We start from the raw sequence: 17,546 nt of genomic DNA, 5'->3' as shown, positions 1-17,546 counted from the left end.
GGTGTCTGCCTTATTAATGGCTATACTTTCAGCCTAAAATACGTTACAGTGATACGGAAAACGAGCCGAAACGCTTACTTTTCGCTTCTTACAAAGCTAACTTTATCGTCAAGCTTTGAGTCATCAGTAAAGAATTCTTGGTAGTTTTTCCGACCAGGTATATTGTCAGCCCATTCACGTCTAGCAGGAATTCTAGCACTACACAACCTATTAAAATATGATTCATCTCAATGATTAGTTGGCTCCAGGCCGAGTGTTCAAATACCTAAATGGCGCCATTGATTAGTTGCACAAGCCGAGCAGCAGTATTACCTGCATTCTGTTTATCACCCAAGTCTAGGGGATGTAAGAGTATTAGAGCATCAGAAGGTGTGGTTCTAAGAGCGCCGTGGATACATATAAGCGCCATATGTTGACCTCTCTGAATCCTGTTTCTAATCGTAGTCTTGTTGAGAGCCGTACATCAGACTATAATCCCGTAAAGGAGGATATGTCTGATAAGTGCCCTATATAGGCAGTGAGTATTCTTCGGAGAAAGATCCCGCCTGCGTCCTATCGCATTTTTGCATGAGCGTAGAGCTACAGTACCTTTTCTTACAGTGTCCTCTGGATTCATGTTACAATTTAATTTCTGGTCGAAAATTACACCAAAATATTTGGCGCTATCTCCTACGTACAGCCTCACATCATATAAGGATGGCTTCCCAAATTGTGGAATTTTCTATTACCATGAGAACAACGCTAATTCTGTTTTCTGTGGTTTAGAGTTTAACGGTACTTGCCACATGTGACAACTATTAAATCACATACACTGAGTTAAAAAGTTTATAATAAACCACCAGTCTCATGCAAAAATTAAAAAAAAAACTTTAACAGGTCTAGTTATTAAAATTATGAAACTCGTTGTTTTAACATCAGTTTTTTCTAGGCAGATGAACGAGACGATGCTATAAAATATTACTTCTGGTAACACTTCGTGCACGCATATAAATGCTACTTAAGGACTTTAATACTCGGTTGTGCAAGAGATCTTCTGCTTAAGAGTTGAGAACATTTTATTTGTGCGAACAATTTTTAGCATTTAGATTGATTAAATGGATGTAAGAGCTATTCTATGAATTATATGAAAGTTCCTTGAATATCAACAAAAAATTCTGCGCGCTATACCTGTTTTCTTATTGGCGCTAAAGCATACCATAATGCGGTTCTTACATTGAAGTATAGAGTATCGAAAAGCTTTATAAATCTTTCGGCGCGGCAACTCTCCGTTTAGCAGATAAGTCTGTCAGGGCTTCTTTTAATTCAAATTATTTGTGCGAAAGTGACTTCCGAAGAATCTGACAAACGGGAGGTTAAATTGTGACTCCACTAGCAAGGACAAGTTGTCCAAGAAGATTAATGAAATGTTTTCAATATGATGCATGGGGGACCCCCCCCTCCTAGCGATAAAATAATGAGTGGTGCACAATTTTGAAGCTCCCCAAACTCATGCTAATTTAAATGAAAAAATTTTGATTTGAAAAATCATTTCGTCAACAATTCCTATCGAATATTCATACATCTATACTTTTACCATTCTGCGATTCACAACCAAGGTTTTTTCTCACTTCTTTTCTTCTCCCTAGACAAATGAAAAAAAAGAACTCATTTAATGACTAAGAAGAACCCCACAAATTACGCAGCATTAAAGAATTGATGCGCCACTAAAGAAAAATCACAAGATAGCACATTCATTACGTTAAGTGGTGCGATAATGTTTTCCGACGGCACGGCCCAACTCTACTCAGCGTGGAGTCGCCACATTTTATTCATGAATTAGTTGGCAGCGCTGAGCGTGTAAGGGGGAATGAAAATAAAAGTGAAGCAGCGTCAACGAGAAGCGGTAAATGGACAGCTTCCAGGTGATTGAGCATTGCATTTGAATTGGTAGATTGCGGTACTGACAGACTGGCGGCCGCAGACAAAAAAATATATGTATTTATGTGCGAAATGCTAATGTGCACAAATAAAAGAAATAAAAAGAAAAAAAAAACACATAATTTATATGGTGCACTATAAATTTACTAAGTGGCTATTGAAAATTTAAGCGGAGTAGCACATAAGTTAAATAGCATCAGTATTCTAATTCATCAATTTCTCAGAGCACTATCACTCACCAACAGTTGTCAACAACATATTATCCAATAACAACGCAATGGCCACAATGATCAAGACGAGTTGTCGCGACCCGCGCCAACCGATCATCCAATTCTTGAAGGTGGCCCATGTCCCGGCGGCGCGGTAGTCCTCCTGTCGACAATGATCCGGTGGCGGTTGTGTTGTCATATAAAGTCGTCCCGGTGTCTTGATTGCCGCTGGATCTGTGGTCGAGTTCGGTGCCGGTGTTGCTTGCGTTGTTGTTGCGCCAGCGGCGCCAAAAATGCCACCTCCTGCTTCGTTGGCATGTTGAGCGCTGTTGTTGTACGTTTTGTTGCTGGCATTCTGTTGCTGTTGTTGCGTTAATCTTTGATCGTTGCTCCACTGAGACGGTGCTTGTTTGAAGGGATTCTTGCTGGGTGTATCGTGGTTGAGTGCGTTGCTTTGGCTGCTCTGTGCGGGTGTAGTGCTGAATGATGTGGTCGCGTCGTTTATTGTTGTGGTTGCTGTAGCTGGTACTGGTGCTGCTGCTGCAGTTGCTCCCGCTGTGGTGGATGATGATGCCAAGTGACTGGTGATGTGCTGATTGAAGTTTTTTGCTCCATCTCCAGAATCAGTCGATTGCATTGCGCCACCCGCTTGTTACTATGGAAAATAAGACGATAAAATTTGGGTTGATTAAATATTTCAATTTGTGGAAGAGTATTAAATAAATAAGTTTAGAGAACCATGGTTTACTGAGGGCTATACATTTTTATTTTCCTGTCTGTTAGTGAACCAAGCAAAATTAAAACTGTTAATGTAAAGTGAATATAAGGACCGCTGGCAGCTTCAGTACAATATGCTAAACAATACTTTATTATTATATGCAGTTCAATCAAATCAGCTCCTCCAGCAAGACTTTGCTAAAACAGTCCAGAACCAAACTGGTTGCAATAAAACTTGAAACGCGTCCCTCAAATTTCAGGGGATTCGTCCGCACTCAAAGTACGCCTTCCTCTCTACGGATGCTAAATAAACCGTTATGTGTAGTCTATGTGAAATCAAGTTAATATTCCAGTGAGTAGCCGTCTAGTAAGCCTCCTATTCACCACCTGATGAATTTCATCAATAGCATGAAGTGGTTAATACAACAACAACAACTAATCATCGTTCGGTATTTTGGTCATCATAACATTCAATATCCATGCTCCCACCCTGTTGTTTATTCTTTTCTCCCCTTTTTTCCGCTGCAATGGGTGGGACGACAAGGGACGAGCCAAGTAGGCCCACTCATGGGCAACCACATAAGCTAATCTAAGTTAAGTTTCCTATTAGTTTACTGCTTACCAGACGGTACTCAGCAGGTACCTAGATTTGCCAATCTACTGTTAGTAGCTGCTCCTATCCTTTATTCAACTGGTGAGAACTTGCAATACGGACAATTAAATATAAAACAAAATAGCTGGAGGCGAGGAAATACAGGGTGCTTTTTGAACCACCTTTTTTTTGAGAATGGTAACACAAATGACATGTAAAATATGTTCATAATTTACTTAAAGGTTTGACATTAACGAAATGGGACGCTATACGCTTGAACAAAATTGGGAAATATTGAAAACCTATTTCCAAAGTGGTGAGTCTTCTTCTTCTTTTCTGATGAAGCTCATTTTCACATCGGTGGCCACGTCAATAAGCAAAATTATCGGATTTGGGGCTCAGAAAATCCACACATTACTGTAGAGAAGCAAATGCATCCACAACGAGTCACTCTTTGGTGCGGTTTTTGGTCTGGCGGCATCATCGGGCCATTTTTTTCGAAAATGAGCGAGGAGCCGCGGTTACAGTAAATGGCGAGCGTTACCGTGACATGATCAATCTTGTTGTTTCCAAAAATTGAAGATGATGACATGGACGACATTTGGTTTCAACAGGACGGTGCAACTTGTCACACTGCCAAAGTTACACTCGAACCTTTGGCTACCGTTTTTGAAAACCGAATAATCAGCCGAAATTCCGATATCAATTGGCCGCTGTGATTTAAGCCTGTTGGACTATTTTATTGTAGGTAGCCGTTAAGGACAAATGCTATGCGAACCATGCAGAGACGATTGATGCTTTAAAACATGAAATCGATGTTGCCATTCATGAAATTGGAGCCCAAACAATCGAAAATGTGCTTAGATATTGGGTTGATCGAATGGCCTACTGTAAAGCCAGTCGTGGCAGTCATTTGAACGATATTATTTTTCATTCATAAAAGACAATGTTTAATCTTCAAAATAAATAAAAAAGTTTGAAAAAATATTGATTAGTTTTTTTATAGCCGATTCAAAAAGCAAATTTTACATGGCCCACCCTATAGAAAGACTCTGGGTAGTACTGAAGAATTCGCCATTGTCAACCCTCTCTAAATATATATCCTAATATTTCCGTTAGTGAACCTTACTCTTAAATTTACGAAGAAAGCGCTAAACAACAACCGAAACTAGCTCATGTCAGAGTAAAGTAACTGGTAACAGAGTAACGCTGGATAAAAATAGATTACTAGTTGAGTGTAGAATTTTCGTAGAGAAATGTGACTACAATTCGAAGAGAGCGTAAAATCATTGCAGTTATTTATGAACAAAAAGAAGAATGGCACAAAAATAAAAAGAATATACGACACACAAATCGGATCAAATAAAAGTTAAGTGGCTGATGAATGATTGTTATTAGGCGAGAAGTGCATGTGGAAGAGTCTTTTCATAAAGGGAAATGAGGTGGGGTAGAATAAAAAGAATACGAAATTGTGGGAAATATGAAAAACATATTGGGGGGAATGGAATAATGAAATATTCGCGTAAGCAAGAAGGACAATAGTAACGTTTCGACAGAGAGAAGGAGGGAGTAGGGTGGATGAAGCAAGAAAGCTGGAAAGCAAGTAAGCTGGCTAATAGACCAAAGCTGCTTAGTCTTTGCAATGTCAGTGGCTTTATCGCCTAATACGCGCAAAGTAAATTATGTTTACGAGTACTTAAGGCAATGAGATATGGTTGAGTTGAATTCCTGGTGAATAGCTTAAAATAATATTCAAATGATACAAACTTGAATATATTATATTTTCTGTAGTATGTAGGGCTCATGACACACTCTATCAAATGCTTGAGGTACATCGAGAATAATTGCAGAGCAATACTCATTGAGTACAAATACCTCTCTAATTTCATTAGTGATTCTCGAAATCCAAATTGGTGTAATGGAATTATATAATATTATATTCATGGAGAAAGGAGTAATCTAGAATATGCTTGAAATACAAATCTTTTCGTAAGACATGACAGCAAACCTATTATTCTCTAGAAAGACTGTTGTGTTGAGCCTATTCCAGATTTAGCTACCATGATGATCTGCGACCTTTGTCATGATTTTGGAAAGTAACTGAGTCTAAGAAGAGAGTCTGAAAAGAGATACGTGAGAAGGGCTTTTGCAATATTTACAGCTCTATTAACATTTTCGGAGTAGCATGATTGTAAATCTGCGATTTTTTTTGAGGTTTTAAATTCTTCAGTACTTTTTAAACATAGTATTTTTGAGTTATGGACTTCAACAGTATTGAGGCAGCAATCGGCCGTAGCCGAATGGGTTGGTGTGTGACTAACCATTCGGAATTCGGAGTACGTTGGTTCAAAACAGCAAAATCAAGAAAATTTCTTTGTAATAGCGATCGCCCCTCGGCAGGCAATGGCAAACATCCGAGAGTATTTCTGCCATGAAAATGCTCCTCAAAAAATATCTGCCGTTTGGGGTCGGCTTAAAGCTGTAGGTCACTCCATTTGGGGTAACATCAAGACGCACGCCACAATTACAGGAGGAGCTCGGCCAAACACCCAAAAAGAGTCTAAGCGTATATATATATAAAGGGTGATTTTTTAAGAGCTATAGGAAAGTTTTTCAAAAAAACACACGTAAAATTCAGAAAAATGCATGAAATTTTTATTTAAATCGATAGTACAGTCCATATAATTTAATGTTTGAAGATTATTTCATTCAAATGTTCACCGCGACTGCGCTTCAAATGGTCCATCCGCTTAGTCCAATTTTGGCATACTCTTTCCAATGTTTCGGCCGGTTTCTCACATATAAATACTTTAATGTTGTCTTCCAATGCGTTAATTGAAGCAGGCTTGTCTGAATAGACATGAGCTTTAACATAGCAACACAAAAAATAATCTAAAGGCGTTATATCGCACGATCTGGGTGGCCAATTGATAGGTCCCGAACGTGAAATAAAATGTTCACCGAACTCGCCTTTCAACAAGTCCATTGTTACGCGTGCTGTGTGGCATGTGGCACCGTCTTGCTGAAACCACATGTCATGCAAGTCAAGCTCTTGCATTTTGGGCGAAAAAAAGTTGGATATCATTTCACGGTAGCGCTCACCATTCACAGTTACGTTACGATTCGCAGCATCTTTGAAGAAGTACGGTCCAATGATACCTCCAGCCCATAAACCGCACCAAACTGTGACCTTTTCTGGATACGTTGGTAGCTCTTGCAATTCTTCTGGCTGATCTTCACTCCAAAATCGACAATTCTGCTTATTTACGTACCAATGGATTCAAAAATGAGCTTCGTCGCTGAACACAATTTTTCGATAAAAAAGTGGATCTTCGGCCAACTTTCCAAGAGCCCATTCACCAAAAATTCTGCGTTGCGGTAGGTCGTTCGGCTTCAATTCATGCACCAGCTGTATTTTGAAAGGCTTCACACCTAAATCCTTTCGCAAAATTTTCCACGTTGTTGAGTAACAAAGGCCCAATTGCTGCGAACCGCGACGAATCGATAATTGATGGTCATCATTAACACTGGCCGATACAGCTGCGATATTTTCTTCAGTTCGCACTCTACGTAAGCGTGTTGGTGGTTTGATGTCCAATAATGTAAATTGGGTTCTAAATTTAGTCACAATAGCTCGAATAACCGCTTCAGTGGGTCGATTAAACTGACCATAAAATGGAAGAAGCGCGCGATAAACTTTCTTAACAGAACACGCATTTTTATAATAAAATTCAATGATTTGCAAGCGTTGTTCGTTTGTAAGACGATTCATGGTTAAATTATAGACCAAACTGAAGATGTTTGACAGTGAAACAAAACACGAAACGTACATCAGCTGTTTAAACCAACTGTTTAAACAGATAATTGCTAAAAAATCACCCATTATATATAAATATATATATGTGTCTTAGTCTTGACAACAGGCCATCAAAAAAGTAACAGGGTCGCAATACTGCGGTAATTATTGAGTGGGGATTGGGTGTGTTTGCCATGTTCTGAAATTTTCAGAAAATTTCTAGAGTTTGTTACTTTAACTTGAGACATATTTGTAAGACACACACAAACAAAGCTGACAAACTGATTCGCACAGTGAAAATATCTGTTCGTAATAAAATACTAAAATATTTGTTTTTGTAGAAAATAAAATAGCATGAAAATTCTCGCGTGCAGCAGCCCAGTAGCAAACGATTTTGCTTACTTCTAACTATTTTGATTGTATTTTTTATTGTATACTCCTCACTTTGGCATTGGCTGATCTGAAACCTTCATTTTTTTGACCTTTCATTATTCTCATTTTTATTTAAACATTTTTACATCTATAAGTAGTAGGCAACATTGTTGTTCTCTCCTCCATCCAGCTCTCGCTTGTCTATATATTTGCCATCATATTATTATTATTTAATTTTGATAATTATATTGTTTGTTTTAAGAATTAATATAAATTCTCCCACCCTATTCTATTAATTAGACACTCCTAATTGGTTTTTGAATATTCATTAACAACAACACATGCTTACTATTATTAGCATTGTGTTTTGTTGTTGTTTTTTTTGTACTTTCGTGGCACGTGTGACGTATAGTAAGTATGTATGTACAAACCATGTCGTGTCACATGAAAATTGAAAGCTGAAATCACAGAAACAGCTGGGGAAGTCATCAAGAAGTTAGCTCATGGCTAATTTCTTTCTAATGACGTGCTGAAGTGTCTAAGGGGAGAAAACAAATACAAATGTAAAAATGTGCATAAGTATGTGTGTATGCACATGTATATGTATGTATGCACTGCATAAGGAGTAAACATATTTTGAAATAGTGAGTGATTAATATTTAATGACGTTGTTGATTTCAGAGGCAATAAAAACGGAGTAAAAGTGGTGTTAGGTGATATGAAATACTAAAACAGCCTTCAAAAGCTCGGCATTCACGTTTAGATATGTTTTTCAAAGATTTATGCAAATATTCTAGCCGGCAGCTTTTTCTAAATTAATACCTAAGTAAAAAATATTATATATTTGTTCTTTAATTCAACTTTATTTTGTATTCTCTCTGTACTTATAATTCATAGAAGAAGTTTTACAAATATTTGAATTCATTTAAAAAGTGACATTGATTTGAGTCTTAAAGAAAGACGATTTTTCTATGAAAGAAGTTTCGACAATTTTTATATATGTATATGCAAGATTGAACTCGCAAAATTCTAAGTTTAAGTTAAATTTATAAGATCTACAATTAAAAAATGCTGAACTGGCTTGCAATATTTGCCATTTGAAGTTCCTCTGGATTACTAAAATTAAATTAAAATAAAAAGTATAATAAATTTTTCATATCGTTAAATTTTAAATTCGAAATTTTACCTCTTCTAGTTTGGTGTTCAAACATCAAGTGAAACATCAAGAAACATTTTTTTCCAATAGCGGTCACCCCTGGGCAGGCAATGGCGACTTCCGAGTGCATTTCTGTCATGAAAAAGCTCCTTATAAAAGCTCATCTACCGGCATAAAACTGTAGGGCCTGCCTTCTGTGGAAAACTCGCAAGATGCACACCACAGATAGGAAAAGTTAAACCGTCAGTCAAACACTCAACGAAAAAGGAAGTAAGAGCTAATTTGGTATTAGAAGCAATTGGTTATACCATTTTTATATTTTATGGTGATAAATAAAACTAAATTTCTTTTTATATATTTTTTTCACGAATTTGAATCAACACGAGTTAAAAAGAAAAAAAAACCTTTTTTACACGAATAGTTTTGTTCTAAAATGGTTTTCAATAATTTTTGAATTTTTCTTGAATCTAATAAAACATTAAATTAGTTTTAGGAGAAGTCAATCAATGAAAATGTGTAAGCACGAAATAAATTTTTAAGTGAACTCAAAAATGAATTTTTTAATACGAAGTGAAATCATTCTCTTTTTACACGAATTTTTAGGGGGCGTATCTATCGTCTAAGAAGAGAATTAGGAGTTTCAATATTTTTAGTTTTTTTCAGTTAAGGGATTACATACGTCCAGAATTTTCAAAAAATCTATTATTTTTTCTTTATAGTTTTAGGCGTATTTCTGTGGAAGTCAATTGTAAAACTTCCCCAAAGATGCAAAGTTATGGTAGAAAATTGATGCGGTTTTTTTTAATATTCGAAAGTGTTTTCTCTATAGATTTGATTTTTGTATTACAAAAATTGGGAGCGTGTCATTATTCTGTATTACAAAATTCTGGGTGACAAAATTCTGTAAATTGCAAAAAAAATCTGCTTTTTAAAATTCTGCTTTTTTAAAATTCTGCTTTTTAAAATTCTGCTTTCTAAAATTCTGTTTTTTCAAAATTCTGCATGTTTAATGCGAAAAATTCTGCTTTAAAAAAGCAGAATTTTAAAAAGCAGAATTTTGTTTTTAGAATTTTGTACATACAGAATTTCGACACCAACCCCAAAAATTTATTAACATAATTAAAGTGTGCCAGTTATGACGTAAAACATATACTTGTTTTTAGAATGCCGTTAATTGAAAAATTTTTTGAAATTTAAAAATCCGGTTCGACAGACTATAACTACATCTTTATTTTACAAGAATTTTTTTACTCTTTACAGATCCATCAACATTTCAAGAAGAAATGATGTAACTTTTTTACATTTATACTTTGGGTCACATTTATACTTTGGGTTATATACTAATTTTTGAAAAGAAAAATTAAAATAATTTTTTTTATAAAGTTTAAGTGCTAATAAAAATGTATGAAATTTTTTATATTTATTTCTATTTTTATCCCTTCTAAAAACAGTTTGCGTTTTTGGCATTTTTGGCTTTTTTAAATTCCAACAATTTTAGTTTTTTTTTCATTTTTATATTGGAAATATTGGGTTGACCTCTCTTTATACTGATAGTTCCAATTTTAAATTTTGGAAATATTGGGTAGAACTCTCTTTATGCTGATTAACAATTTTTAAAGTTTTTAATTTTTTTTAATTTTTTTGCAAAAAATTTTTCATACTTTTGTTTGAAAGTCAAAAATTCCTGAATTTTGTTTTTTTTCTTTTCTTTTCTTTACTGAATTTACTGAAAACATTAATCTGCTCCCGCTTTAGATTTCATGCTACCAAAATTTTTAGTTTTTTTTAGTCTTCGGTCAGAAAAGTTATAAATTTACACAAATTTTATTAAAATTAGCAAACCCAACCTCACATTTCATTTACTCGCTCTTCTATCCTTCTATACAAATAAATAAAATTAAATTACTCTTCAGCTACGCACAATATTTATTTTTAGACATTTACCAAGCCATTTTACGTACTTCTTTAGAAAAGGAAGAAGCAGCAGAAGCAGAAGTCGTCAATTATGACAGCTTTTTGATTTAATTGACAGTGGTTAATTGAATTTATATGAGCCGAACTTTCAACTGGAGTGCCTGTGTGTGAGTGCGCAAGTAAGTGAAGCGGAGAAATAGAAGTGCATCCCATCAGCGTGACAAGTGTCAGAAAAGCATATGCGCTACGCAAATAGACTAGTCAACATTGTGTGATCAAAGTAAAAGCAAATTACGCAAATACAATTTTAGTACCAAAGTTTTTCAATGAAATTTATCGCTCCATACGGAAAGACAGACGCCTTGAGAAGAAGCGCACACACTCGTTTTGGAACCACTCACACTCCGTGCGGGGCTTTTCCACTGCACGCTGGCCCACTCAACGCAACGCCTTTTCATTGAATTTCGTATGCGTATTTATGTGTGCCTATGTATGTATATGTAGACTCATATACACGCCTCAAAGTGATAACAATCGCTTCACCCAACCACCTACCCACCCATCCTGTTAAAGTGCGCGTTCAATCGGCAGTCTAACTGAATTATGAAAATTGAATTTGCTTCTAAATTTTAAATTGACTAGCTTTTCATTTGCTTACAGTTACATGCCTATTGGACGCCGTGTTGGTGCGAAACCTTTTATTTTGTGAGTATTTGTTGTTCACACTATTCGATGAACATTAAAATAAATATGGCAAACCTACTTGTACAATTTTAGACACGTTCCAATGCAAATTTAGTTAATTAAAAAAAAAATTGTATTTGCTTTAACACTTTTTTAAATTGCTAAACGGAAAAAAATGCTCCATTATTGTTAGTAATAAAATCGAAAATTGCTTATTTTTATGGGCTCAAGGCTTGAGTTTACATATTTAAAGCTCATTCAACTGGGTATTGAATTTTTATTAATTTTTTCTACAGAATATTTGCCTGGTCACAACCGTTTTTGTTTTGGTGAAAATTGTTAATCTCGATGCTTTTGGTTTGAAGTAGAGTGCATTTGCCGTTTCCATCACGCCAGCATTATATGCGACGTTAAACTTCCTTTCAGTAGATGTGCACGTAAGATCAGAAAGTGCCGGTAATGTTTAAAGAACACACAACAGAGTTAAATTTCAGGCAAATTTATTTTATCTCCTTCAAAATATGACCCGTCTGAAGGAATACACATGTGCCAACGTTTAACCTAGCCCTCTATGTAGCCCTGGTAGGCCGGCGAAAGGATGGCCTTCAGCTCCTTTGTCGCATTTTCTTTGATCTCCTCTATCGACTGAAATCTCCTTCCACGAAGTGGTAACTTTTACTTGGGAAACAAAAAGAAGTCGCATGGGGTATATCAGGGAAATACGGTGTTTGCACGATGGTATTTACTTAGTGTTTGGTCAAATAATCCAGCACAATTTGGACTCGGTGCGATGGCGCGTTACCATCATGCAAAATTCAAGAAATGTTTGCCCACATTTCCGGCCGTTTGCGACGTATAGCATCTCTCAAACGCTTCAAAACGGATTAATAGTGACAGATGTGTGTCTTACAGTCCTACCAACATAAGAAAAAAATATGGACCGGTTTTCACGAGGGCAGTTCGTTTAAATTAAAAATTCCCGGTACTTTTTGAACATAGGGTATATCGTTAGCAATGCGGCAATACACATTTTAAGTAATGGTCAAACATGGGCTACGGCCACGTTAAGATCCAACTGGTATTTCGAAGCTTCTTAGATTGGTGGACTATGCACTCCTGTCTACAATTGCCATACAACGTTCAAGACCCCCCTACCCTCAAGGGAAGAGTGGGAACGGGACGATGTAAAACAGGGCGAGTTCGTTTATGTTTACACAGATGGCTCAAAGCTTGAGGGTAGGGTAGGCGGAGGGGTATATTTCGAACATCTGGAGATCTTCCTCAGTTTTCGGCTTTCCGACCACTGCAGTGTCTATCAGGCATCCATCTTTCCTATGCACTAATTAATGGCGAAAACTCCTTATACACTTTCAACAATATAAAATTCTTTTGGTTTTAAACTTTCCAACAATAAAAATTCTTTCACTGCACGATACTTGATTTTTCCCATTGCAGAAAATACTGTGACATGTCGATACTAAATGACTTGTAAATAAAGAATGAATTGACAGCTTGAAATGAAACTTCACATAAATTCATTTGAAGAGTTTACCAACATAGCAAACAAATTTAGGCTAGCAGCAGCGCCTTCTCTTACCGAACCGCAAAACTTATTGAACAACCTAGTATTACCTTCTCCTTTCGCATCGTAGGCGAGAAGGCATAGCTAATTTAATTTTTCGCGCAACATTTTGTCCTTTTGATGGTAAAAAATATGCTTGCCTTGGGACCATTCGCAACGTAAAAGTTTTATAAGAACTGAGTTAGTTCAAAATCTTATAGAAGGTGAAACGGCAATTAATATTTTACAAGATAAGCTGGCAATGAAAAAATTGTTGGTCCGATGGGTGCCGCGATTGCTCACAATCAACAACAAGCGAATGTGGCTGTAACTTCGAAGCAGTGTTTGGTGAATATATGCGAGATTCGAAGAATTTTTGCGTCGAGTTGTCAACGTTAATGAAACCTGGTTTCACCATTACACACCAGAAACTAAGCAACAATCAAAACAATTGATTTCTCCCGGTGAATCTGCTCCAAAGAAGACAGTCCCATCGGTCGGAAAGGTCATGGCGACGATTTTTTTGGATGCGAACGGCGTCATATTCATGGATTTTTAGAAAAGAATAATCACTGGACAATACTACTGTGAGTTATTGGACCGCTTTCATAAAAAATTCAAGGAGACACGTCCGCATTTAGCGCAAAAGAAGGTGCTGTTTGACCACGATAACGCACCAGCACATTCACCCTGAGTTGTCGCCGAAAAACTGCATGAATTGCGTTATGAACTGCTGCAGCACCCCCGTATTCACCCGATATGGCTCCCTGCGACTTTTTCTTGTTCCCTAACATGAAGAAATGGCTCGCGGGAAAAAATTTAGTTCAAACGAGGAAGTCATCGCTGAGACAGCGGCGTATTTTGGAGAATCCAACAAATCTTATTTTTTAGAGGGGCTAAAAAGTGGTCGGGCCGTTGGGTGAAGTGTATCTTTCTACGAGGGGACTTTGTTGAAAAATAAAAAAATTTTAGAAAAAATTATTGATTATTAATTATACTTATTGAAACCCTCTCGTATTTGTGCGTATTTTGGTAATAGGTATGTTTGATGCACTTTGCGGGTGTAAAGTATTAAGAATTTTTTTTTTCTTGTCAGGGGGGAAAATTATAAAAAACAGCTTGAAACTGGCACTTTATTCTACTAAAATTTATTATGCTTTAAAACTGCTTACCAAAAATCTGTCTAGAAATTTTAATTGAAACCGTGGAATTAGTATAAAATGTTTGTGGAATTTTTCTAATTTTTGTATCAAATTTTAAAACTGAATTTATATGTTTTTTTTCAATAAACTACACTTTTATACACAAAAATAATGAATTTTCAAAAAAAAAAAATCTATTCTATTTCAATGATTTTCACTGAGAATTTCTTATTATTATTAATGAAACGTCGAACTTCTTTATTCTATGCAAGGGATAATCTACTCTGAACAACTTGGCCTTTCAAAGTTACGAAGCATTTCTCTGTCTGATTAAGAACGCTTGAGCCACTCGTAAATTTTAGAATGGAATAAAGAATCATCACTGTATGTTTTTTGAAGAACTTGGAGCGATTCAATAAACAAATTTACCAAATTTAACACAAAATTCATGGCAGCTCTTTACTTGAAAATCCCTTTCCGATCGCAATACAAAACATACTAACAATTATGACGCAATAATCAAAGTTATTAACATACAAATGTCATACTTATGTCATGCTGAAGTAGTACGAGGGTTGCTATTTAAATTTTTACCTAATAGGGGGAAAATAAACATTGGTAGTTGAAAACGGTTTTATTGTTTCTCAAAAACAACTCTATTTCGATCAATACACTTTTACATACATTGAAATAATCTTGAAAGCACTTTGCCCAGGCGATTTTCGAGCTTCCTTGGGTGGTATGCAACGCCAACACATCTTTTTTACCACAAGGTGATCAGGCAAAATCATATTAATACCCAAAGATGCCTGAATGTCAGCGCACAGCATCCATATTTTCTGGCACAACAACTGATTGGTGATCCAACCTTCTCAGAATTCGACGGTGAGTGACCAGAAACCACAAGAAAATTCTTTGTACTACAGAGGAAATTCATTACGGTGCTAAAGGATGGACAGCGGCCGCCGGAGCTGAATGGCTTGGTGCGCCACTACCATTCGGAAGCGAACAGGCACTCGAGACTCCGAGCATTAATCTGTTAAAAGATATAGCGAAATTAAAAACTAAAAATATATTTCCCAAATAATGTGGGGAATAAATTTCGGTATTTATAAAGCTCTAAGGCTCAGACTAACTATTTTGTCTCAACTCGATATCTCGGCTGTTCAGATTGCTTTTGCTATTCCACTGCCAAAGAAGCGCTGTAGTTTTACCAAGGTAGAGTGGTTAGCGAGTAAGTGAATTGCAATCCCATACAAACAATTCTTGAGAAGCCTAATGAGAATTGTGTCCGCTGTAGCCGAATGGGTTGATGCGATAACTACCGGCAGACAAATGTCAAACTTCTGACAGTATTTCTACCGAGCTCCTCATAAAAACCATGTGCGGAGGCGGCGCAAACTTGTTTTTTTCCTCCTTGTTCACTCCTCTCGGGACAACACTGTCTTGGTTTCGTTAATCTATTTGATTTCTGGCAGGGTAGATGATTAGCCTGCCGCGTAAATCTGTAGGTCCACTTGGCTTTTTTGTTTACTTACATTTAATTGTAAATTGTAAAATTTATGTAGGTGCATACAGCCACAGAAACTGTTATACTCGTATTTAAGTGTGTTTGTAATTCAGAGCAAATGTATTTATTGTTGAATTTGTTGCTTGCGTGTATTAGTTTTTTTTTTTTTTGTGTTTGTGAAATCTTTGTTTTGTTTTTTTAATTTAGCTTGCACTTTGAGCAGGAACACAGGCTGTACTTTAGTTAACTAAACACTGGAAAGCAGTTAATTATGCAACGAATTAAACAATTCTTTTTTCTCATGCACTTTTTGCCTCAATTTGTTACTAATAAACGAGTAGATGTTATATATATGTATATGTATGAGTATGTACATATGTATTTATTATTGTTTTCCTCCTTGCTGTGGTTGTGCGCCGCTGCCTACAATTAATTCACTACTTCCGATTGTGTGAATTATTTACGAAGCTTAGGTCCAAAACAAAATCAACATTTTTTAATATTTTTCAGCATCGAATTAATTTTTTTGTAACTCAGTAAGAAGTTTGAACATTTTGTATGTACATTTCGTGTATCCGGAGAAAATGTTAGTGTAACTCACAAGTAAAGCCCAACTACATGCGATCGCGTTTCGTGTAAAAAATAAACCAGGATCACCGACAAATTCTATATTCATCTATCTATCTTAATTGAGAAAGTGATAATTTCAATGAGCAAAACTGTGACTGCAATAAATGCGCGCCAAAAAGAAAACGTCGCTGAAAAGCACAAAGCGCGTTGCGTCTAATACTCGTATGGAAGCACTCTTGTCCAACGCGTTTGACGACCGACAAACGACTCAGCGATATGTCCGTCAGTCAGTTAGTAAGTAGAGGAAAAATCGCAAATATTCATTACACAAATGTAGGCGCGTGTATGCGTTGCATGTTCTAAGCAAATTGAATTCCTCAGCTGTGCAAGCATTCGTGAACTTACTAGGGAAGAAATTCTTACTCTATTGTACTGCACATCATATGTACAAACAGACATACAAGTCGGGAAAATGAAGTGTTTTCTGGACTTATACTTAAATTGATCATTGTTTGGATTATTATTAGAGAGTACATACATAAATATACACATAAATAAAGTTCAACATTTCTTCCATGACTTTTGGCCTTCCATATTGTTTTTTGTAAGCGCATAGCAGTTAAAAATATTTAATAAAGTTAAGCAAAAATTAATAAACCATTATTTTTCAGCATATTGGGGATGCTTAATGATTTTTTTATTTTTATTTAATTTAACATTTCTTTTTTTTTCAATATTAAAAGCCAACGTTTACCCGCCGCACATCTAACCGACACGAGGCACGCAGTCCGCATCATCCGCTTAATTTTTATTTCAGCGCAGGGCCAAGAAGTGTACTACAGGAGTCTGTTAAGCATCGATATCTACTTATAAAACTGTTCTGTTATATAAAATAAATGCATCGGCTGAATAAAAAGTTAGAGGTATACCACCTCAATCATTTATTGAGAGAAGATAGTACCGTTAAAAGACGGTAGATTCCATGGTTGGCCATCCGCATGGTGAAAAGAATTCAGAGGTGTGACGTGGCAGCCGAAGTTACTCTTACAACCTTATTTTTCATTAGAGCGGCGAGCCAACCTGATAATCTATCATCCTTAGTTATCGCGTAATCGGCAGCAGAATTTCGCCCGCTCATTTCACATGCACTCACACTAAGGATGATTGATTAGATATACGAAAAAAAATCAACACAGCCTTCGCTCATGTTGCTTCGTTGATATCTGCACAACGACTGATTGGACGAGTGTCCGAATACATGTGAAATGATCGTGCAGAATTCGACTTGCGAAATTCCCTCGTGACGTAGGCGCCGAAGTTCCCCTCACAGTTTTGTGCTTCCCCATGGTTTTTGGCCAAACCTAATAAACTATCATCCTTGGGCCATTGGGTATGGTGAAAAACAT

The 17,546-nt window shown here is 36.3% G+C and overlaps 1 protein-coding gene across 4 annotated transcripts in view; it reads right to left on the bottom strand.

Annotated features, from left to right (window-relative positions):
* Positions 1-17,546, bottom strand: part of LOC129244709 (synaptic vesicular amine transporter) — an 86,845-nt gene that overhangs the window by 33,743 nt on the left and 35,556 nt on the right. For 3 of the 4 annotated variants that reach the window (XM_054882502.1, XM_054882505.1, XM_054882503.1), the window contains one exon: positions 2,157-2,781. In XM_054882502.1, the coding sequence (XP_054738477.1) occupies positions 2,157-2,763 (607 nt within the window). In that variant the 5' untranslated portion in view covers positions 2,764-2,781. Of the gene's footprint in view, positions 1-2,156; positions 2,782-15,598; positions 16,354-17,546 lie in introns of those variants that run through there. The other variant, XM_054882504.1, reaches the window with a different exon arrangement.

Source organism: Anastrepha obliqua, chromosome 4, assembly GCF_027943255.1.
Source record: "Anastrepha obliqua isolate idAnaObli1 chromosome 4, idAnaObli1_1.0, whole genome shotgun sequence".
NCBI lineage: Eukaryota > Metazoa > Arthropoda > Insecta > Diptera > Tephritidae > Anastrepha > Anastrepha obliqua.
The sequence above is the reverse complement of the archived record's forward strand: the minus strand, read 5'-3'. Positions and strand labels throughout refer to the sequence as shown.